General features: G+C 44.4%; 1 protein-coding gene across 2 annotated transcripts in view; it reads right to left on the bottom strand.

Moving 5' to 3' along the window:
- Nucleotides 1-20,247, bottom strand: part of FOCAD (focadhesin) — a 143,553-nt gene extending 123,306 nt beyond the window's left edge. The window contains exons 1-5 of one of the 2 annotated variants that reach the window (XM_072859913.1): nt 20,118-20,247; nt 12,620-12,722; nt 12,088-12,176; nt 7,819-7,893; nt 6,113-6,267 (exon numbers count right to left, since the gene is read on the bottom strand). In XM_072859913.1, the coding sequence (XP_072716014.1) occupies nt 6,113-6,267; nt 7,819-7,893; nt 12,088-12,144 (287 nt within the window). In that variant the 5' untranslated portion in view covers nt 12,145-12,176; nt 12,620-12,722; nt 20,118-20,247. Of the gene's footprint in view, nt 1-6,112; nt 6,268-7,818; nt 7,894-12,087; nt 12,177-12,619; nt 12,723-16,538; nt 16,559-20,117 lie in introns of those variants that run through there. The other variant, XM_072859914.1, reaches the window with a different exon arrangement.
- Between the last annotated feature and the right edge of the window lie 3,206 nt (nt 20,248-23,453).

Below are 23,453 nucleotides of genomic sequence, written 5' to 3'. Positions count from 1 at the left end.
CACAAACACACACATAAGTGTGATGCTCCCTGAAGTTTAAGCTCTTGGGGCATCAGAGGAAACTGAACACTGGGCCTAAGAAACAGTTATGGTACAATGATGCACCTGAGAAGTAAGAATAAATTCCCATTCATATAATGAGCAGATAGTGTGAACCACACAAGTTAACTCAGATAAACACTGGATGTTCACCTTTGACAAAGCAAAATGTCTTTCCCAGCATGCAGAATTTTATACACCTGACAAAATAAAACCCACCAGGTGCACTAAGCCCCTGCTAAATTCATCATAACAGAAGGAAGAGAAGCAAGAACACAACATGAGTAGTCTTTGCCAATAAAACATTCACCTAACTCCATTCAGCACTGAAAGGTGCTCAACACTTGCAAGTGCCTTTCTGCTGGCTGCCAGTGGCTGCTAATTTCATATTTAAGACACTGTGCACACAGCAGTGTAAAGCCACAGAGCAAACCTGGGTGAAAATTTGGCAGTGAACAGGATGGTGAACAGCAGGTCACAATTCTAAAAGATCCAAGGAAAAAAAAAAGTATCAGCACTGAAGTGAACCAATCTGAAATTGCCAGTTTAATCAGCTCCTGGGGCTACAAACATTTTAAACCTACAGACTTCTGTGGTTAGGCTATATAAACCCTGCTTTGCAATCCCTAGGGGATGTGGTTTGAATAGTGGCAGCTGGGGGGTGGAGGGAGCTACTTCAAAAATACATAAAAGGTTCCTGGGTAATTTGCCAGCACTTACTATAGCAATCAGTCATGTGTTGGTTTCACACATGGAAAAATCTAGGAATGGTGTAGAAAAGGCAGATCCAAGCCCTTTCAGTACATAACTCTGATTTTCAGAATCACCAAATCACAGAATCGTATAGGTTGGAAAAGACCTTTAAGATCATCCAAGTCCAACCATAAACCTAACACTACCAAGACAACCACTATACCATGTCCCCAAGCACCTCATCCAAACGTCTTTTAAATACCTCCAGGGATGGCAACTCAACCACTTCCCTGGGCAGCCTGTTCCAATGCTTGATAACCCTTTCAGTGAAGTAAAATTTCCTAATATCCAGTCTAAACCTCCCCTGGTGCAACTTGAGGCCATTTCCTCTTGTCCAATCACTTGCTACCTGGGAGAACAGACTGACCCCCACCTCGCTACAACCTCCTTTCAGGTAGTTGTAGAGAGCAATAAGGTCTCCCCTCAGCCTCCTTTTCTCCAGACTAAACAACCCCAGCTCCCTCAGCTGCTCCTCATCAGACTTCTGCTCCAGACCCTTCCCCAGCTTCGTTGCCCTTCTCTGGACACGCTCCAGCACCTCAATGTCTCTCTTGTAGTGAGGGGCACAAAACTGAACACAGTATTCGAGGTGCGGCCTCACCAGTGCCAAGTACAGGGGCACGATCACTTCCCTAGTCCTGCTGGCCACACTATTCCTGATACAAGCCAGGATGCCTCTGGCTTTCTTGGCCACTTGGGCACACTGCTGGCTCATATTCAGCCGGCTGTCAACCAACACCCCCAGGTCCTTTTCCGCCAGGCAGCTTTCCAGCCACTCTTCCCCAAGCCTGTAGCGTTGCATGGGGTTGCTGTGACCCAAGTGCAGGACCTTGCACTTGGCCTTGTTGAACCTCACACAGTTGGCCTCAGCCCATCGACCCAGCCTGTCCAGGTCCCTCTGCAGAGCCTTCCTCCCCTCAAGCACATCAACACTCCTGCACAACTCGGTGTCATCTGCAAACTTACTGAGGGTGCACTTGATCCCTTCATCCAGATCACTGATAAAGATATTAAACAGAACTGGCCCCAGCACAGAGCCCTGGGGAACACCACTTGTGACTGGCCACCAACTGGAGTGAACTCCATTCACCACCACTCTTTGGGCCCAGCCACCCAGCCAGTTCTTTACCCAGCAAAGAGTACACCCATCCAAGCCAACTCAATCCTAAATATCCCATTTTACACTTTTTATTTCTTGAAGTTCAAAATTGTATTAACATTTCATTTCCTCATAAAATGCTGATACTGTAACAAACCCTTAGCTGAACAGGAATTTCACATTTCTTAGTCTGCAAGCTACAGCTAATGAAACTTTCCCTCCACCTTACCCCAGGTTCTCATAGTCTAAGCCCAGGTGCTTCTACCTCTTTGTTAACAATGCAGATTCTTCCCTTAAGCCCTAACTGAAATAGTAAAATTTTGTCATTTGGAGGACAGTGGCTTGCAGAAATTATTCATATTATAAAAATCTATTTCTAAAACTGTGCTGGTTTTGGCTGGGATAGAGTTAATTTTGTTCATAGTAGCTAGTATTGGGCTATGTTTTGGATTTGTGCTGGAAACAGTGTTGATAATACAGGGATGTTTTAGTTACTGCTGAGCAGTGCTGACACAGAGTCAAGGCCTTTTCTGCTTCTCACCCCACCCCACCAGCAAGGAGGCTGGGAGTGCCCAAGAAGCTGGGAGGGGACACGGCTGGGACAGCTGACCCCACCTGACCAAAGGGATATCCCATACCATATGGCATCATGCTCAGTATATAAAGCTGGGGAAGAAGAAGGAAGCGGGGGACATCAGGAGTGATGGCGTTTGTCTTCCAAAGTAACCATTACGCGTGAGGGAGCCCTGCTTTCCTGGAGATGGCTGAACACCTGCCTGCCCATGGGAAGCAGTGAATGAATTCCTTGTTTTGCTTCGCTTGTGTGAGCAGCTTTTGCTTTCCCTATTAAACTGTCTTTAACTCAACCCAGGAGTTTTCTCACTTTTACTCTTCTAATTCTCTCCCCTGTCCCATCAGGGGGGAGTGAGCAAGCGGCTGTGTGGGGCTTAGTTGCCGCCTGGGGTTAAACCATGACAGTCCTTTTTGGCACCCAACATGAGGCTCAAAGGGTTCAAGATAACGACAGGTTTGATTGGAATGTGCTAGACTGAATTTATAGCTGTTATTGCTGTTTATCCATTAATCAGCAGGGTTGTGTGCTTGCCGTGGGGCTTGCTTGCCTTACTGTATATTACAGTCTAGCGCTCATTAGCGGCTGCTTTTTGCTTTTGCTGTTCGCTGTACTGTTTATCACCTTACACTACTGTGCCTGGGAACATTTTGATAACAGCAATAGCGATGCACCTGAGCTAGCAGATGGCTGCGGCACTGCTGCTGTTTCTGTGCTGCTGTACTGGACAGGCTGGAACTCCAGTATGAACTCAAGTTGAAGGGGCTGTGACGTGTGGATGAATCCATGGAAGCAGGACACCCTCACCCGTCTGTGGCATGGGCTTATCCACAGCCAGAGCAGGTACCTCTCGAAGCGTCTGTGGCCATGGTTATGTCTGTGCCACAGCAGGAATACCTCTGAAGGGACTGTGGCCCAAGGATAAGTCCACACCAGAGAAGGTACACCTTGAAGCACCTGTGGCTGTGGATGAAGTCCATGCTGCAGCTGGTACAACCTGAAGGATCAGTGCCTGTGCATGAGGTCATGCTGGAGCACCTCAAAGCACGTGGCCATGTAGAAGGCCACAACAGAGCAGGTACACCCCCCTGGAAGGACTGCAGCCATGGGTAAGGCCATGCGGCAGCTGGTATACCTCTGAAGGCACTGTGGCCCATGGAAAAGGCCGCACTGGAACAGGTGCACCTCAAAGTGACTGTGGTTGTGGATATAGTCTACATCACAACAGATAACCCCTGAAGAGACTGTGGCTCATAGATAAGGCTCCACTTGGAGCAGGTACTCCCCTAAGGGACTGCAGTCTGTGGATAAGTCAAAGCCAGAGCCGGGGCAAGGGGAGGTGCTTACTGCATTGTTAAACCCTATGGTCTGGTCCAAAGGGACCAGGGGTGGAGATTGTAATGGAAATACCTTTAAATTGTTGTAACCCAGGATTTGACTTTCCTGGTATAGGAAGTACTATAGCAGGAACCACCTGAACCAATTGAGGACAAGCCTTACAAGAAACAGTGTAAGTGCAGCAGTGACCTGACCTGAGCTGGCTTCAGTGCCCAATAACTCCACGCAACACACAACTTCTCCTGTCCTGAGTGACCACCATAACAGATGGAGCCCAAAGTCATGGACTAAATGAACTCAGTGGACATTTTGTGGACATTTCTGGACATTTTATGGACATTTTACAAGGGTGTCCATAGAGTAAGGGAGTGATATCTATGTATTATATCAAAGGATGGGAAGGGGGGTGGTGGTTAATGAGGAGGTATTGGATAGTGTGGGACCTGAGCATGACGTAAATGGTATGGAATAAGGGGTGGAAAATGCACTGGTTTTGGCTGGGATAGAGTTAATTTTGTTCATAGTAGCTAGTATGGGCCTATGTTTTGGATTTGTGCTGAAAACAGTGTTGATAACACAGGGATGTTTTAGTTACCGCTGAGCAATGCTGACACAGACTCAAGGCCTTTCCTGCTTCTCACACCACCCCACCAGCGATTAGGCTGGGGGTGCCCAAGAAGCTGGGAGGGGACACAGCCGGGACAGCTGATCCCAACTAACCAAAGAGGTATTCCATACCATATGATGTCATGCTCAGTATATAAAGCTGGGGGAAGAAGAAGGAAGGGGGGACATTCAGAGTGATGGTGTTTGTCTTCCCGAGTAACCGTTATGCACGGTGGAAACCTGCTTTCGTGGAGTCGTGGTTTAACCCCAGCCGGCAACTAAGCCCCACACAGCTGCTCGCTCTCTCCCCCCACGGTGGGATAGGGAAAGAATAGGAAGAGTAAAAATGAGAAAACTCGTGGGTTTAGATAAAGACAGTTTAACAGGGAAAGCAAAAACCATGCACGCAAGCAAAGCAAAACAAGGAATTCATTCACTGCTTCCCATGGGCAGGCAGGTGTTCAGCCATCTCCAGGAAAGCAGGGCTCCATCATGTGTAATGGTTACTTGGGAAGACAAACGCCATCACTCTGAATGTCACCCCCTTCCTCCTTCTTCACAAGCTTTGCCAGCAAAAACCTTTCCTAGGGATCCATAACCACCTATTGTAAACTCAGTATAGAATCAGCATCATCACAGCAAGACCCTAGCTGTAAAACAAGCAAGTCACACGGAGTGAAACAGTCTTTTTTAAAATATCTGATTTCTTAATCATTTCACTAGTTTACTCAAACCTAAACTCACCTTTGGTTCAGACTGACTGTGACAAACCTCAGCCTAAAACTGATTATGTGAAGGTTAGAAGGGGTGAAAAACATGTATTGAATAGCATGGTTCTTGCAACCTCTATGCTGAGGCCACCAGCATAATACATCATAGGTGTAGCACCAATTGGCTGGCTTGGCTAAAAACAATTATAGCATTCTCTAGGAAGAGAATAAGGAGGCTTAGCGCAGAAATCCAGTTAGCTGCCAAAAATCAGAAGAGAGAAAGATAACCCAAGGAACTTTATAAGGTTGGCAGATTTGAATGGAACCATCTTCCCAACGATCATTTGACTTCCCATTTATACATTTTATGCACAGTGTCTTTTTCCCACGATAACTGCATTCTCTCAGTATGTTGCACAGGCAGTCCAGCTCAAAACACCATTGTGAGACGTAGGTATTATATTTGCAGAATTTTGTAAGAGGAAGTAGCTGCAGAGTTAGGTAAAATGATTTCTTCCTCAGCAGACAAGCAAACAAAACCCAGCATTCCTAATCCCCACTCACCGTCTTATGGTCACTCTATTTCAGCAACTAGTTTTTTTGGACAGACTGATTAGGAAGCTGCTTCCCTCTCCCATAATGGCAGTTGCTGACATTTTCTTCCTGTTTCCCCATGATAGAGGCAACAAAACTAGGCAGGATTTCCACAGTTCCACAGTTCAAAGCTCAGAGCATTAGTCTGAACTGCTAACAATTTCAGCTTACATGCATAGTATACTCTATGAGTTCTTAAGTCAGACCCACATGGTCACACTGCAAAGATGAAGGCAATAGCCTTCAGCAGAGTGGCAGGGCAATGTCAGTCCTTAATGCTACAGGTTTTTTGAAGATACTGTCATTTACAGAACCTCTCCTCTTCCCCCGTATTTACAAGGGAAAAGCAATGACTGATAACCAGCTGACAAAAAGACACAAAATCAGGCAACCAAACACTACCTTGCTGACGGAATTAGGTTGAGAGCTCCGTGAAGAACGTAGTCAAGCTCAGCATGTTTCTCTGCAACAAGTGCCACCAACCCCTCAGAGCAGGCTGTTCGCAAGGCAACATTCTCACTGCAGCACTTCTCCCAAAGCAAGTTCAGAGCAGGAGTCTGAAGTGAAAAGCATGAGACACAAGCAATGAGAAAGCTGACATGGATTTCTCTTCGTTCATCTCAAACACACTTTTATTTAAAAGTCTGCTGAATAGCTTCTCCTGAAGTCTTAGAGAGCACAAGAGATGAAGCTGGGGTACAGATTGTACACCTAAGAAAGGCCTTTCCCAGGACAGCTCCCACTTTCCTGCCCCCTACTGCCTATGCCCTCAGTCAGGACAGGAGTCTCTGAGAAAAGGGTAAGGCAGACAAATTTTTCAGCTGTGCCTATGCAGGTGGGCTAGCATCAATTTCACTTTTCTTAAAAAGATCCAGATGTAACTGGAGACAACTCAGGAACTGCTATGTCAAGCTATGTTTACAGCAAGGTGTACTGCAAACAGCCAGAGGTAGGCATACAAAGGGCTATCCAGAGGTAAGTTGTCTTTACTCACCCTATGAAGTCCTCAGTTCTCTGCATTTGCTAGTAAGCACAAAGATTTGGCAGTATCCATCAAAACTGCTGCTTGTTTTCATGCTAAATTTGCATTCACAGGTTAGTTTGCTGACTTTGTAGCTTCCAAATGGAGAAATAAGGAACGTTTTTAAACAACTGAACACTGCAAAATGCTCTTCAATAAAAAGGAAGCCTGTAATGTCTAAGCGGCACAATCTTCTACTTCTTAGCATTTTAGATGGTGTTGCTGTATTTCAGTTAAATACCTTCATGGGGCAGCAAATGGGAAGAGTCAACTTGTAGCTCAAAACAGAATGTCATTTGGGAACATGACTATGATCAGGACTGTTGGAGGAGCTTCTGCTAGAGAAACTACACACCTCCAACATTCCTTCACATCAAAACTCAGCACTTTTCAGGTTTGGGTTTGCTAGTTTGGGGGGCAGATTTAAGACTTCAGACTGGAAGGAAAAATCCACAAATCACTTTCTGCTCATTTCTGTACAAGTCAGCTTTTGGGGAGGAAAAACGGAGGAGCAAGTCCTAACTAACACCTCTCCTACACTGCTGTGACACTTGCAAATGCCAGCATTTCATATGCCTCTCAGTTAACAAGACAGACCTGCACTTAAGCGAGCTTGACTCAACTAAAAGGCAAAGTATGCCTTTGCACCATGCTGTCTCAAAGAAATATAAGCTCTACTTAGCTAATATGAAATATAACACCAATACAGGTATGTGAAATGCCATACTCCTTGAAATTTTTACAGTGATGTAAAAGACTTTACTACTCAAGTGATAATGTCTCACCATATGGCACTTCACTTGCAGTAACGTAAATTAACTCAAATAACTCTCTAAACTGAGCATAGCTAGATGTTGGTATTCTGCAGATTTAAGACTTCTGCCAGTAAGACTTCTGATGGAATTAAAACTGCTTTTCTGATCACAGAGATTTACCGTTTCTACCTGTACGGGCAGACACATATTGCTAACTACGCTACTTAACTTCTAGGAATTATTAAAATTACACAGTGGGGAATGGGAAACCATAGAAAAACATAAACACATATGGATAGGAGAGAAGACAGAAGTGAAAGAATGCCACAGACCTGGTCAGAAGCCTGTCTGATCTTCTCTGAAGAAAGATTTTCTTTCAGTACTGCAGCAATCAGATGACCGACTGCCTAAAAGAGAAAAAGAAATAAAGAATACGTGCAGATCAAGCATTACTTTTCACTTATCCGTTAGGAAGAATTTACACTGTTGTTGCATACGATCGTTTTCTTGTGATTTGAAATACCAAACTTACTGGTATGGAAGCTGAAATACATTTTAGGGTCAAAAATCTCCGTAATGCTAGCATACTAATTTTTACTGTTATCCTGAGGCAGATGAAAAACAAACTTCCACAGGGCTCCACACAGATCCAAGGGTCTCTTTGTACAGAACCTCTTATAAAATTAGAATCAGGTACATACTCAGGAATTGCAGATATTTTAATGCGTGAACTGTAATAGACATTTACAGCTCCACTGCTGTACAGATCTCAGTGTACTTAACAGCACTGGTAATTAAGTACTTCACTATATAAGGCAGCAGAAGCAAGAGAGGAAGCGAACACAGCAACTCTAAGCAACTTGCCCAAATTTTTGCATTGCAAGTTTTGCTAAACACTGATGACAAACATACTATCATACCTTAAGCACTTTACATATCCCCTAGCATACCTACTGCCAGAAATGTTTCATTTACTTTAAAGAAGGCATTTGAAGTTAACAGTATTCCTCATAAAGCTATTCTGTGGCAGAGTTCACAAACAAAATCTAATTTTTCAAGGTCCTCAAAAAAAATGCTTCAGTTCTAAAGAATGAGGGCTTCAGTTCTAAAGAACAGAATATGTTTGTTTATTTGAGGTTTAAGATTAAGCATCTCATTCTATTTTAATAGAAGTAATGTCTGATTTCCTCAAACTGCCTAAAAAAATCTAAATGTGGACTGAAATACTGAAATACCCTCAAAGGCTTCAGGGTGTTTGAATCCAGGCTTTTGTTTTCTGCCTCATCTCTAATGCCTTACTCTGTCTTGTTTCATTATCATTGATCCTGTTGTGGGACAATTGCTGGAGATGACTTAGAAATTAAACTTATATTCACACCTTTAGGTAAGGTACAGCATTGAAGAAGATTCCCGGGTGGAATGCAGCTGACATGCAAGGAATCCATTCCATGGAAGTTCCCTAGGCCTGTAACCTTAAGACATCGGTGATGCCAGGGGAACTTGGTATGCTGACTCTAAGAAGGTACTGTTCAGAGGGTGGAGTGGTGTGGAGACGCCGCGGCCAGGCTCTGCTATTAAATGGGAACTCAAAGGTATTGCGTGTGACCAGCAAGCTTCACGTTTGCTACCCTGGGCCAACAGTATGTCATGTTTCTGACAAAATGCTGTCCTTTGATGAACTTTGCTCATTATAACATCATTATAATACCAAAACACACCTCCATCCCAAAAGCTACACGCCTCTAAGGTGTGACCACCCCTCACTGAGCTTGCGCTTTGAAAACTTTACAACAATCCTAAACAAAGGTATGACTAGAGTCACTCAAGCTCCACCTGAAAGGTGAAAGATAGTATAAAATGGCTTAAGAGAATGTTAGGGAAGATACCATCGTGTACCACTCTGACCTCTGCGATCAGTCGACGGGCTGAGCCTCTCTTCCCCCCCATCGGGACGCCTTTGGGTAAGATTCGAACACTTGGTTATTCCAAGTGCCTCCCCGGGCAACTTAAAAATTTCTCTAGAGTTGCTTTATTATCTGTTAATGCGTTTATAGCCGGCAGTGTCACTCATACTCTTGGTATGTGCTTTGCAGACAGTGAATTTATCACTGGTAATCCAAAGAATCTTTGTGTCTGTCGCTTTAATAAACTGCATTCTTCATTAATCTAGCCGTGGTAATTAGTGAACACAATCAGACTCTTTAAGTGTGGCCGTGATAGTTCACGCAACACGACTAGACTGGGGGTGCAGCACATTTAAATTAACGCTGTCGCCTTAACTCTGATGAACAGCTGCATATACAGTCCTTAGAAAATAACCGTTGATCAAGTCTGAGACTAAGACTGGATTTAGCCGCACCTAGACTCCTCTCTGACAAGTTTAGAAAGCAAGGGGGTTCTGTCTGAACCTCATGACTCAACGGAAGGGTTCCCCCCCTTAGCCGCTCCTCAGACTCCTACACGACAGTAATTCTTAATGCAACAACTGCTACACAGAAAACCCTTTCGGTGAGAGACAGAAAGACATCTTTTCATAGTAAAAGTACAAAAATGTTTCAGATGATCAATGTACCTAGAACAGCAGCTGCATCTACTCTTCTATGGTAAGGACAGATCCTTACTTTTGGAAAAAGTAAACTAGGAAGCCAGCAAGAAAAAAATAACAGTAACATTTCTGTTTTGTTAGGGTATAAAAAGACAGGAAGAGATTATTTTAAATGTTTTCAGGTTCATTCTGCTTTCAAGGTTTATTTACACTTCATTTAGATACTAGCTGCTAGCCTGACATGACAAATAGCAGCACTCTGAGATAACAGTTCACATTTTCAGGAAAGATGATGCTTTAAACCTTCCTAGACTACAAGGATTATGCCTTTCAAAGGTTTGGATACGTACTCTAACACATTTGACTTAAAAAGACAGTTAATTATTTGGGAACCTTACTCTCGTGAAAACAGAATGCAAAAATGGGACAAAGTCAGATATTTATCTCTGTTTCTTTGCAGCTATCCCATTGCAACAGCAACATGTCCCCCAGGCAGATTATATCTTTTTTACTGAACCTACCAAGAGAATCTTCTATTATTTTTTCTTTTTCCTGCTTATAAGGAACTTCAGAAACGAATTCACAACCACATCCTTTAAAACAATTTCATTACACTGGAAAAGGGGCTTATCAATAGAAAGTGGCTTTTGCAGTGAGCTATGCAGGGAAGTCAAAATGTAGATTAGCCCACTGCATTCCAAGAACTGGATTCACCAGTAAAACTTCTTGACCTACAAAACTCTGCTCAAGTTCCTCACTTTGCTCATCCTTGTCTGTGTAGGCTACATGCTCTGCAGAGCAGATGTCTTGGTTGGTCCCAGAAAGAGAAGACATCTGTCACAAAGTTGAATCCTGGCCTGATGATACTTTGAAGATTACAGCATGCTTTTCAGGGGCCACAGAATATAAGTGGAAACTAGCAAAACAACCAAAGCACAGCACAAAATCAACCAAAGCACATCAGTAGCCCTTAATGACATGTAGCTATAGCGATGAGCCAAGACATTTCAGCAATACTTGTATCATGGGGACATTCTTCTGCACTGAAGAAAAACGAACTGCTTCAAAGATGCCGAGTCCTACTCATCAAGGTTAGTAGTGACGTGAACTCATCCGCAGTACAGGACACTTTGCTAGACCTTAGATGAACAGGGACATGACTCCCTCACCTAAATGCCCAGTTGATCACAAGGGGACTTCTGCGTCTCTCTTACAAACTTAATTATTGTAAACCAGTGTAAACTGAGCTGAACTGAAAAGGCAAGAGACACCAGGTTGCACAGACTGCATTCACATCAACTTATTCCACCAAACAAATGGCTACATATTTAATACTGAATTCAAAACAGGAAGAGGAAGAAAACAGGGAAGTTAGCAATGATCTTACAGATCTGAAGAGAGACATTTTTAATACTGAAATGAGAGATGGCCAAAGCAAGGAAGGTGTATTTTTTAAACAGAGCCTATTACTTTCTTCATTCCTGTCCATTAAAAATACTATGATAAACACTTTTATGCACATGAGAAAGTTTCAGGTGAACATGATTAGGAGCCAATGCATAGATCTGAAAACAAAGGGGTTTGGTCTGCTGATCAGTGGAGCTGTACACAGTTATTCTTTGATGACATACAAGACTGCAGTAGTTCATCAGCTCTCATCACACAGGAAGAAAACAGATCAGTCCTAAAGACAATACTTTATAGAACTGTCAAGTATTTCGACCCCACACATGACATCTGACAACTCCTGGCTTCTCTTGAGATCACAGGATCACTAAAAACCATTTGGCCCCATCTGAACCTTCAAGTCCTGGAAAGTTTCCAATTTTCCTGCAGAGACTTTAAAGTGATGAGGTATTATGTGCAATGTTTGGATTATACAGAGAGGGAAATTAGCATTTGTTTGCAACTTCTATGGTTTTCTGCCTTTGGAGCACACCACCCCCCCAAAAAAAAAAAGTGTCTTCCTTATCACCTTTTTACCATCAGGCAGCAGGCCTTGGAACAAAGGTTTCCACAGACAATTCAATTTGTTTCATGCTTTTAAAAAAATTACCTGTGACTGAATAACTGCATTAGGAAATTCAAACCGCTTCTTGATGTCATCCAACATTTTGGCTCTGTCATATGACACTAATTCTCACTCTGCAAGAGAGATTAAAAAAATATACTTAGGACTAGGAAAGAAAGTGTGCTATTTACCAGAAAAAAATACACAAGATTTATGTTGTACTTAACAGCAGATGTAAGGACTAAAGCATTTTCTTTCCCCTCCTAAGTCTACCGTATCACCTTGCTTTATGGGCTTAAACCCAAGAAATGCTGAATACTCATTGGTCTTGCACAAAGAATGGGTAATCAACATTTCTGAAAGCTGGAGCAAATGTACAGTTCCATATGGCACAGCATGTGTGTACTCTGAAAGCATTTACCTTGAGAGCATTTTAAGTATACCTCATTGACTTGAAAATGGGACAGCTCAAGAGGAGTGTTCACAGTTTCTAAAACATGGTTTAAAATAAAAAATTCTCCAAAAATTTTTCATTTTTTTCATGCAAAAACAGAAGTAAAACAAACAAAAGACCCACCTGTAAGACTATAAATGGTAATTGTAGTTAGGAGCTGGAACACTTGACAAAAAAACCTTCTCTATAAGTTGGGATATGCAGTCACCCACAAGCATACAGGAACCTAAATTGGAGAGAAATCAGAACTCAGCTTACCTTGCTGGCACACCAGTGAAATTGATGGCCAACGTCAAATATTCAAACATTTCATTTTACTGTAAACACACCTCCAGTCACTTGGGATGGCTTCCTTAAAAAATAAAAAACCTAGCACTTGCTGAAAATGTAAGTGTAATCCTTTGCAATAAGCACTGAGAAAACATATTCATGCACAGTACTCCAATTTCAAGACATGCTATTGGTGTGATGTGTTCAGAATCTTGCCACTTATTTTCAAAAAGACGGAATTAAACCCTGGAAACATGCAAATGCAGCATGTGCCACATCAAACACCATTCACAGCAGGAAAACTCAAAATTAATAGTTTCCACCTCAATGAATATAAATTCCTGGCAGTTAAACAGCAAAATATTCCCATATACTTGTGAATTATATTTCTGAAAGTTTAGGAGAAAAAAAAAAAAACCTGTTAACTGCACTCAGAATGATGTCAGTATGGGTTTGTGTTGTTTTAGAATAGATTTAATTGCATTTTGAGACAACAGGCATCCATATAATAAATGAACACACATTAAACTAGAGTTTACATCTTGCCTTTTTTTTTGAAAAGAAAGACGATCACTACAGCAAATGATTCCAGACATACCTAGATCTGTTGAGTATGTCTAAACTCCAATGGATCTAGATGCATTCAACCTATCTGTATATATCAACTGAGTCACAAAAAACAACCCCCTCCAGTTCTACCTAACAAGCAGCAAAATGATGGAAGGTTCCTTCCTGGGTAGTTTTGACACACTGGAATTACATGCTATCTGCTACCAGGTAGTTTGTATTATTCATATTAAAAGGAGAAACTACAGTAGAGGATCATTAGAAGCACAGTACATACTTTCAATGGAAGCACAAATCAGTTATTTCAGTTAGACTAGAAGTCTATTGCCCCCCCATCAGAAAAAAAAATCTCAATTTTAATCAATCTACACTAAACATCTACAAGATATTTACAATGCAACAGGTATATCAATGCAATTTAATTAATTTAAATACCATCTAAACAGTTCTTCAGTCTTTGGCATTCACCCTCAGCAAAGGCACTTGCGTATGCATGTGGAATGCCTGGAAATTTTACAGGATCACTGGATAATTAAGGCTTGCAGAGACCTAAAGATGCCTTTAGTTCAACCTCTTGTTCAAAGGAAGTTCAGCCATGGGGTCAGACCAGGTTGCTCAGGGGTTTGTCCCATCAGGGCTTGAAAACCTCCAAGAACAGAGAAGGCACCACCTTACTGAGCTGTCCCGACTGACAAAAGCTTTCTCTTCATCACTAGCCTCAGCTTTTTTGCCATGGACTGCTGTGAAGAGCCTGGCTGAGCCTTCTTCATCCCCTTCTCATCAGTGCCAGGGCTGCTGTTGGGTACCACCAAAACAGTCCCTCCTCCCAGATGAACCAGCTGCAGTGTCACAGCCTCTCCTCACAGGGTAAGGGCTCCAGCCCCAATGTCTCAACGGTCTCTCCTGAACTCGTTCCTGCTGGTCAGTGTCCCTCCTATGCTGGGGGATCCAAAACTGGAGGTGTTGATATGAGGTCTAATGAGTGCTGAGCAGAGGGGACTAAATCCCACACTAACCTGGCTCCCCAGACTGTGCCCTGCTTATACCACCTGGGGCACTGCCTGCCAGGGCCCATGGCCATCTCCGCAGAACTGCTCTCCAGCCAGCCCATCCCCAGCCTGTACTGTAAGGGCTGGGGCAAGGCAGGGCATTTGTCATTGTTGAAATTCCTGAGGTTCCCATCAGCCTGTTCCTCTAATCTGTCCAGAGGGCAGCCCCGGCAGTGGGCAAACATCCTACCTTTGACACAAGAACACTGCAGGAGGCAGAGATAAATGACATCTACCCCTCTCCCCTCGTCGACAAATCCAGTTATTTTATCCTTTACTAAATGCAATCAGGTGGGTCAGGGATAATTTTTACTGGGTAAATCCATACCCACATTTACTCTTCCCAATAAGAATCACTGAATCAGAGTTTAGGTTCAAAGATCTCCAGAGGTCATCTAGTCCAATACCCTCATCAAAACTGGTCTGATTAGATCAGCTTGTTCTATGCCAAGTCCAGTCAAGTCCTGAAAACATCCAAGCATGGAGTCTCCCTGGGCAAGTTGTTCCAATATTCAACAACCCCTGTGGTAAAAAAAAAAACAAAACACACCTTTTTCCTAATACCTAATAGGAATTTTGATTTCTATGTAATTTTTATTTGTATATAGCCAGCTTGGGCCGGTTGCCTCTCGTCCTATTGTTGTGCACCTCTGAGAACAGTCTGGTTCCTTTTTTTTCTGCATCCTCCTACCAGGTAGTTGCAAACGGCAGTAACATCTCTCCTTTGCCTTCCCCTCTCCAAGCTGAACAGGCACAGGTCTCTTAGTCTCCCCATGTATGTTTTGTGCTCCAGACCCCTGATCATCTTGCTGGACTTGCTCCAGTGTCCTTCTTGTACTGGGGAGCCCAAAGTCTGGGGGTAGCACTCCAGATGCTATCTCACAAGTGCCACACAGAGGGGAACAACCATAGTCACAGTTGTCACATTCTTACTAATACAGCCCAAGCTGCAGCTGGCCTTTCTTGCTGCCACACAGCACTGCTGACTCACGTTCATCTTGGTGTCTACCAGGACCCCCCACCAGGGCCTTTTCTGCAGACCTGCTTCCTAGATAGTCAGCCCCTGTCTGTATTGGTGCATGGGATTACTTCATTCCAGACGCAAGACCTTGCATTGCTCCATGCTGAATTGCAAGAGGTTCCCATCAGTCCATTTCTCCAGACTGTTCAGGTCCACCTGAAGAGCACCCTACTTACCAGTGCTTTGAACACTCTCTGCAATTTGGCATTGGCCACAAATTTGCTGAGTGCACTCCATCTCATCACCCAAGTCATTAATGAAGGCACTATGCAGTGTTGGGCCCCTCTACTGATGCCTGTGGGACACCATTACTTGTCAGTCTGACAGACTGCACCACTGATCAAGGAAATAAGGAACAAGGAAATAAAATCTCACTGTAGAAAGAGGGAGAAAGCTGCATCCTCAGTTGAACACATACTTGCATAGTTTCTGATCTGAACTTTAGAATTGGGAAACCGATGAATCAAAAATAAAGATGCCACCCTGCACATTGCTGCAAAGCTGAGATGGCAATGCAATTGGAAAACATTGCAAAAAAATGCAGGAATCCACTGCATCCAACTGTAATGGCATTTTTTGAAGAGCACATTAAAAACACATAGTATTGGAAACCTGGCAAGCTAGAGATCCAGTGCCATCACCCTTAACTACAAAAAGAACCTGAAGGATCACAATGACATCATTATTCAACAAAGCACTTCTCTCCATACTAAAGGAGTCTGCTGAATGGGCATGGATTGGCCTACATGCTTAACACTAAGCAAGATGGGTTCTCTTTCTTTAGAGATTACATAAAAGAATTAGAAGCTATAAAATATAGGTAGGCTAAAACATTTAATGCTCAAATATTGTGAAAAGAAAAAAGAGAATAAAGCTTACTCTTAATATGTAGTTTCATTATCTATTTCCCACACAGATTTTGCACAGGTACAAAGACCAGAAAGGTTTTTATCTCAATTACATAACAGCAAATCTCTTCATAACTAGGCTGTTGAATGCTATTATTTCACACTAGTAAAATACAAATGTTAAATGCCATTTTATAGTTCTCCTAATCTATGCATATGATTTCGTAGTTATTCATTTGTGCAAAAATAAGTCTTTCTTCTCACTGTACGCTATTTGGAACACTTACTTTCTCTCTGGTGACTATGCAGCACCAAAGAAACAGATCATGGAAGATGATTACCGGCAGTGTCGTCAGAGTACCATTAACATTTCATCCTTCTGAGAAGAGGTAAAAAGTTCACAGACAATATTAAGCAAATTTAAAAATGACCGTACAGAAAACTTTAAGGAAGTAATACCCAGTCAAAGGGTAGTGGCTACTGCTCTTCAAAAGCTTTGAAGAGATACGCTTTCATGTAACATTTGGAGGTCAACCAAACCTAGCAGTTCAAGACTTCAGTCAGAAAATGGTTAGGAATTGCTAAATCCATTCTTGAGCTGGGCACACCTCCCCGTGATGCTATTTATTAATTTATATCCCACTTCTCAAAGCATCATTTCCAGTCTTTCCAATAGCAAATAACCTCCATGGAAACATCATAGAATCATTTGTGCACTTGGAGAGCAATGATATAATGAGATAAAAACAGAAAGAAGGACATGTTTAGGAGAAGTACAGCTGCTTTTGGTAGTAACTGCAGAGCCAACAGATAGTCAAAATCATTGCAGAAAATTCCAGGTATGGTTTATAAAATGGAACCTAAGCACTACCTAAATCTGGAGTTATTACAAAAAACAAAAAAAACCACAAAACAACCTTATCTTAACCCAGTGTCTTGCTTTTTGGCACCAAAGACATGAAAGCTATCAAGATTAGGTCAAGACTTGGACACTGTGAAAAGAAAGAAATAAAACGAATAGGTGAGGGTTTTTTCCTCTTCTTCAGTTTAGGTGGCTACTTTAATTTGGGGACCACTTTCTATTAATTTAAAAAAAAAATTCTGAACAACTGCTTTGTCACCTTTAGGAACCATGGTTACTACCCACTCTTGTCAGTATGCCAAGCCCCTTCTATAAATAGGTATAAGCATCAGTATTTCTTGCAGCCCCTTTCTCTCCTTTCCAGGAATGGCACAATTTCCACACAATAATCCCAAGAATTGGAAAAGCAACAGCAGAAGAGTGTTTCCCATTTCTGACTGTCTTTTACTGCAAAAACAAGGAGGCTCAGGCTCATGAGAGCTGGCGAGAGTCTCTACAGCCTATCAACAACAGCCTTGAAAACTACTGACAAGCTGTACCCCAGCTTACAACATTTGGGACAGCATTCTGTCTCAAAAAAACACTTAGCAGAAACTTCTTTAACATTAACAACTTAGAGCATTGTGTAATTTATTTCCATGTTGTAGCTGACAGAGATATTAGTGTCATACAAAATACAACCCTTGCAAAGGAAGCAGCATCACCCTGAAACAAATCCATCTCTACCCAAAACAAGCTCCACATGAGCAGTTCTTTCTCATATCCCTGCCTCCAGAAACAAAAAATAATACAGGAATACTATGAAAGGGAATAATTATCTTGCAGATTCTCACAGTAGTCCTCTCCTAACATACTGCAAAGGACCCTGCCAAAATAGCTGGTCTCAGCAGGCACACACTGGCTACTAAACATCCCTAAACTTATCCCGTGTGCCTGAGCAGCCTGCCTTGTTAAGCTGTAACTAATTACATCTCACTTCTCCTGACACCTTTCTTTGCTTGTTTGTCCTAAGCTGTATTTTTCCTAGTCTCATTGCTGAAGAGGCACTCTACACCATCAACCACACAGATAAAAAACACCCATCCCAAATGAACCCCCAACACACATGCGCAAAAGATAAAGAAAAAAAGACAAGGTATAGGAAAGGGACCCTTGCTTGTTTTCCCAATGTAATCAATGTGAATGGTAAGCATCTGTGGTGGGTTGTGGTTGGCTGGCTGCCAGGTGCCCACCAAGCCACTCTATCACTCCCCTTCCTCCACTGGACAAGGGGAGAAAATATAATGAAAGGCTCGTGGGTCAAGATAAGGACAGGGAGAGATCACTCACCAATTACCATCATGGGCAAAACAGACTCAACTCAGGGAAATTAACTGAATTTACTACCAATCAAATCAAAGTAGGATAATGAGAAATAAGAATAATTTAAAAACATCTTCCCCCTACCTCTTCCTTCCTCCTGGGGTCAACTTCACTCACTCTCAACTTCTCTACCTCTTCGCCCTGAGCGGAGCAGGGGGACAGGGAATAAGGGTTGCAGTCACGCTCTTCCCCTGCTCCAGCGTGGGGTCCCTCCCACAGGAGACAGTCCTCCACGAACTTCCCCAAAGCGGGTCCTTCCTACAGGCCACAGTTCTTCACAAACTGCTCCAGCATGGGTCCCTTCCACTGGGTGCAGTCCTTCAGGAACAGACTGCTCCAGCATGGGAACCCCACAGGGTCACAAGTCCTGCTGGAAAACCTGCTCCTGCATAGGCTCCTCTCTCTCCACTGGTCCACAGGTCGTGCCAGGAGCCTGCTCCAGCACAGGCTCTCCATGGCATTACAGCCTCCTTCGGGCACATCCACCTGCTCCAGCATGGGGTACTCCATGGGCTGCAGGTGGATACCTGCTCCACCATGGACCTGCATGGGCTGCAGGGGGACAGCCTGCCTCACCATGGTCTTCACCAGGGGCTACAGGGGAATCTGTGCTCCGGCGCCTGGAGAACCTCCTCCCCCTCCTTCTTCACTGACCTTAGTGTCTGCAGGGCTGTTTCTCTCACATTCTCCCTCCTCTCTCCCAGCTGCTGTTGTGCAGCAGTTTTTACCCTTTCTTAAACACGTTATCACAGAAGTGCTACCACCATCACTAATGGGCTCAGCCTTGTCCAGCTGTAGGTCCATCTTGGAGCCGGCTGGCACTGGCTCCATCTGACATGGGGGAAGCTTCTGGCATCTTCTCATAGAAGGCACCCCTGTACACTCCACACTACCAAAACCTTGCCACGTAAACCCAATACAGCATCCTAATGCTAAGAAGGACAAGCATTGCTAATGCAGCTGAACCAGAGAGGGATTGTCATAGCACTACAATTTCAGATCTGGTCCATACCAGTTCACCAAAAGTAATTACAACAAGGTAAGCTAAGCTAAATAACAGAAAATGATCGCTGGGAGCACTGAGATCACATTTCCTATATTTATTGCCTTTTGCTCATTTTTAAGGACTCCTGATTCAAACCGGTGTTCCTACCAAACCAGCGGAGTGAGAATACCCGCAAACACTCCCATCGCTTGGTATCACATGTGCGGCACTTCACAACTCTTCAAAATAACCAGGCTTAAATAAAAAAAATAAACACCACCACCCCCCACAACTGAGTAACGGCAGCAGTCGTTGTTATTTCGCTGCCGGCCTGACGCCCTGCCGCTGCCCCCGCCGCGGTGACATCCCCCGCAGGCCTCGCCTGGGGCTGCCCGCCCCGCTGCGCGCACGACGCGTTCCGGTCCAGCACGACCAGATCGCGGCAGCCCCCGAAGAGCGGCCCCGAGGGAGCGGCGGCCCCCCCACCGCCCAGCCGCGGCTCGGTCCCCGCGCCCGCCCAGGCGCGGCAGCAGCCCAGCGCCCGCCCCGCGGCCCTGCGCCCTCCGCCTCGGCACTAGCGGCGTCCCCGGCGCCAGGCCCGCCCGCGCGGCCGGCACAGCCGCCTCCCGCCGCTCCGCTCCGCTCCGCGCCCCTCACCTCTCCTCTCCTCTCCCCGCCTCGCCGAACGACCCAGCCGGCTCCCGCGGCGCCTCCCGCCCACTCCCCGGCAGAGAACAGACAGGGCCCCCGCTGTGAGACTTGGCCACACCCCCCAGCGGCGACGGCGACGGCGACGGCGCGGCGGATGGCGCATGCGCACTGGCTGCCGGGCGGCTGCGGAGGGCCTGGGGGCGGGCGCCGCGGCGGTGGATGGGCCCGGGGGGGCCGCGGGCTGTCACGTAAATTCGGCGGTGTTTTAAACGGTGCCGTCACAGCAGGACGGGTCTGAGGCAGCGGGATGCTTCTCCGTGATGTGGCTGTGTGAGCGCACCGTGAGGGCAGCATGGCTGCCCAGGCCCGCCTCGCCTCGCCTCGGCTGCCAGCCCTTCCTTGGCCGCAGGGTTTGGCCGCGTTTCACGTGCTGGGGCGCTTTGGGCCCAGGCTTTTGTGCGGGAGGCAGGGCATGAATTAGTCTTCTAGTGCCAGGCTCGGACTCTTCCTTATATCCAAACTGAAGTGCGGACTTAAATCTGGACTTGAAGCGATATAACTTGTGTTGAAGAGGACAAGGTGATTCATTATATTTTCCCTAAATGTGAAAAACCCAAATCTTTATCAGCTTTAAAATTACTGCAGAGTGAGTCTCTTCAATCTTCTTAATATTTTTACAAGCAGTGATCAGCAAGCTGCAGGGACATCAGGAAGTCACTGAGCATAAAGAATAAGTGATGGTGTCTCAGCTGCATGTTACGCAGCTTTCTCAAAGGCAGAAGAACAGTTTAAGCTCGGCTCTAATGTATTTTGACGACCGCTGTGTTACCAACAGGTTCAAAGCTCCACGCAGCAGGGACTAAAGAGGTTGCATTCTCAATTAAAATTGTTATTTTAACACAAAACATCACTTCCGTTCCTGAACATTGAAGCAAGAGGCAACTTCTACAAGTTGTATAACATCTTGTATAACATCAGAATGGCTCTTACTAAAAATATCTTCAGAAAAGGTCACAAATCTTTTGAAAGGAATTATTTGAAAAGGGCTAGATTATTCTCTAATGTAACTCCAGGATGTGTACTGTGAGTTGGTTTGAGCTGTAAGTAGTGAAATGCTGACATGTGAAACAGAAGTAAATGTAGGCAAGTCCATCTAATTTTTTTAACAGTTTCTTAGTTTTAAAAGACTAGAAAGTTGCTTAGTATCTTAATGTATTGGTTCCAGGTTCACCAACTAAAGCCATAGGCAGTTTATTGCATCCAAAGGGTCCTCCCCCTGCTTCCGTTGAGTTGGTGGGAAAGCACACACTGACACTTCAAGAGCCAGAAAAAGCCCAAAAGTGACTCGGAGAACAAAACTATATTCTCTTGAGCTGCGTACATGTGTGCATGCAAAGTGAAGACCACTCAGATCCCATAGATTATGGAGACTTCTTGTTTTCTCCACGTGACTTCTCCGCAGTAACTTTTTGCAAACGGCACGTACAAGTATTTGTGATGTGGCTTTCAGCTCGGTACACTGAGCCCAAGATGGGCTCACAAGTCCGCTTGCTGCTGGAGCTGCAGTATCCCAAGGTCAGCTGAAAGGACTTGGAGGACCTGTGATGTATTTCAGTCTGTCTCTAGGTAGCCATAGGCAATGGCATAAATCAAAATGCAGCGTTCAGTCTCCTTTTCCCATTCCATCCTTTCTGCTTTGTCTAAGAGCACCTCGCTATTGACAGGTTGGTTTGTTATTGACAAGCTATGTGATACTTTGGGCCTCATATTTTCCATTTAGTTCTTGACACATGGTAGGACATTCAGTGCTGTCTGAAGTGGCTTGGGCCTGATTTATGCTGCTTGGTACCCTGTTCTGTCAGTAACCTAAGTGACAGCTAGACCCAAAACCTGATTGATTGGTCTGCGAAATCACTGAATCTTAAATATGTTTAAAAATCTTTGACAGTGTTTTATAAATAAGGATAGATCTCTATATATTTGAATAGTTAGGAAGTCTTTATTATTCAGTCAGGGTAGAGAAATAAAAGCTGAATGGATAGGGGAGAGTCTGTGCAGTAAACCAGGTAATAATTTTGGCCATTGCTAGTTTTACCTGTAAATAGACAAAGAAATGCTTGTAGTGGTCTTGACTGTCTTTAGGGTTTTGAGGTGTTCACATGCTGATCAGATTAAGGGAAGAGAGGGCATTTGTTGTGGGAATTTTAGTGTGGGTTTTCCCCATCCCATTAAGTTTGACTTGGTGGAAGAGTTGCACAGCCGAGCATTTTCCCAGTAGTGGAGGGTGTGAGTGGGGTGCCTGCCTTCTGTACCAGGGAGTGGGGGACGAGATGGCAGGGAGAAGCAGCGCAGAGCTCTTTCTGGATCTCAGTAAGAAATGCCCGGCAGCAAATGCCTTCGTAACATAGTTGATAGAATAGAAAGAGGAATGTAGATAGCAAATAAATCTTGTGTCTCTTCATAGAGTGGGAATCCTCCATTCGTGCAGCATTGGACGGACCTCAGATGGATTTTCCCATGGCACGCTGCACAGATCCCATATGTGGAGAAAGGTTCCTCCTTTTTGGTTGTTCAAGCTACTATACAATTTTCTTACAGGAAGACAACTCTATTCATAAAGGATGTTTGCATGAGAACTTCATGCAGCACTTTAGATAAGGGCAAGGCCACGCAGGTAATTGCCAGTAGCGAGCGGGAGCTGCTTGCAGGCTCAGTTACAATGCGCTGGCTGAGTTTGTCCTGTGCCAAGGGACCTGTGCAGCATAATACAGGCCTGAAGACCACACTGGACAGGCAGCACAGCGCAGCACAGCACAGTCCTGCACCTGCTCAGGTCAGCTGTGATGTTGGTCTCTGACTCCTCAATGTACAATGGTCTGGTCAGGATCAATACATTCTACCCCTTGATCCATGTACACATTAACTTTCCCAAAGATCTTATAAATTACAGATCACATTAATAACATACGGGCTTCTCTGGCCCAAAGTGTAAAGCCCAATAGAGCAGATATGGCCTGTTCAAGACCACTGACTCCTGGGATATGATGTCTTCCGCAAGACTCCCAATGCAGTTTGTCAGGTCCCTTGTTTCACATGGTGCTGAGGCAGAGAGTGAGTCACCAACTGCCACCACATCCACTCTTGTAGTAGGTAGACATGGGGAGTGTGGATGCATTTGGTATGCTTCATTGTTGTTCTGTTTCCCTTTTTTCCCCCACCTTGATAGAGACTATTTTTGTATGTTGCCACATAGTCTTTTAGCCAACCAGCTTTTCTTTTTGAAGCTGCCTTGTTGCAGAGCTTGCCTAGATATGTGTGCCTCAGTAGCATTTTAACCAAGGA

Source organism: Ciconia boyciana, chromosome 4 (genome assembly GCF_034638445.1).
Source record: "Ciconia boyciana chromosome 4, ASM3463844v1, whole genome shotgun sequence".
In the NCBI taxonomy this organism is placed as follows: Eukaryota; Metazoa; Chordata; class Aves; order Ciconiiformes; family Ciconiidae; genus Ciconia; species Ciconia boyciana.
This window is presented reverse-complemented; position numbering and strand designations above follow the sequence as displayed.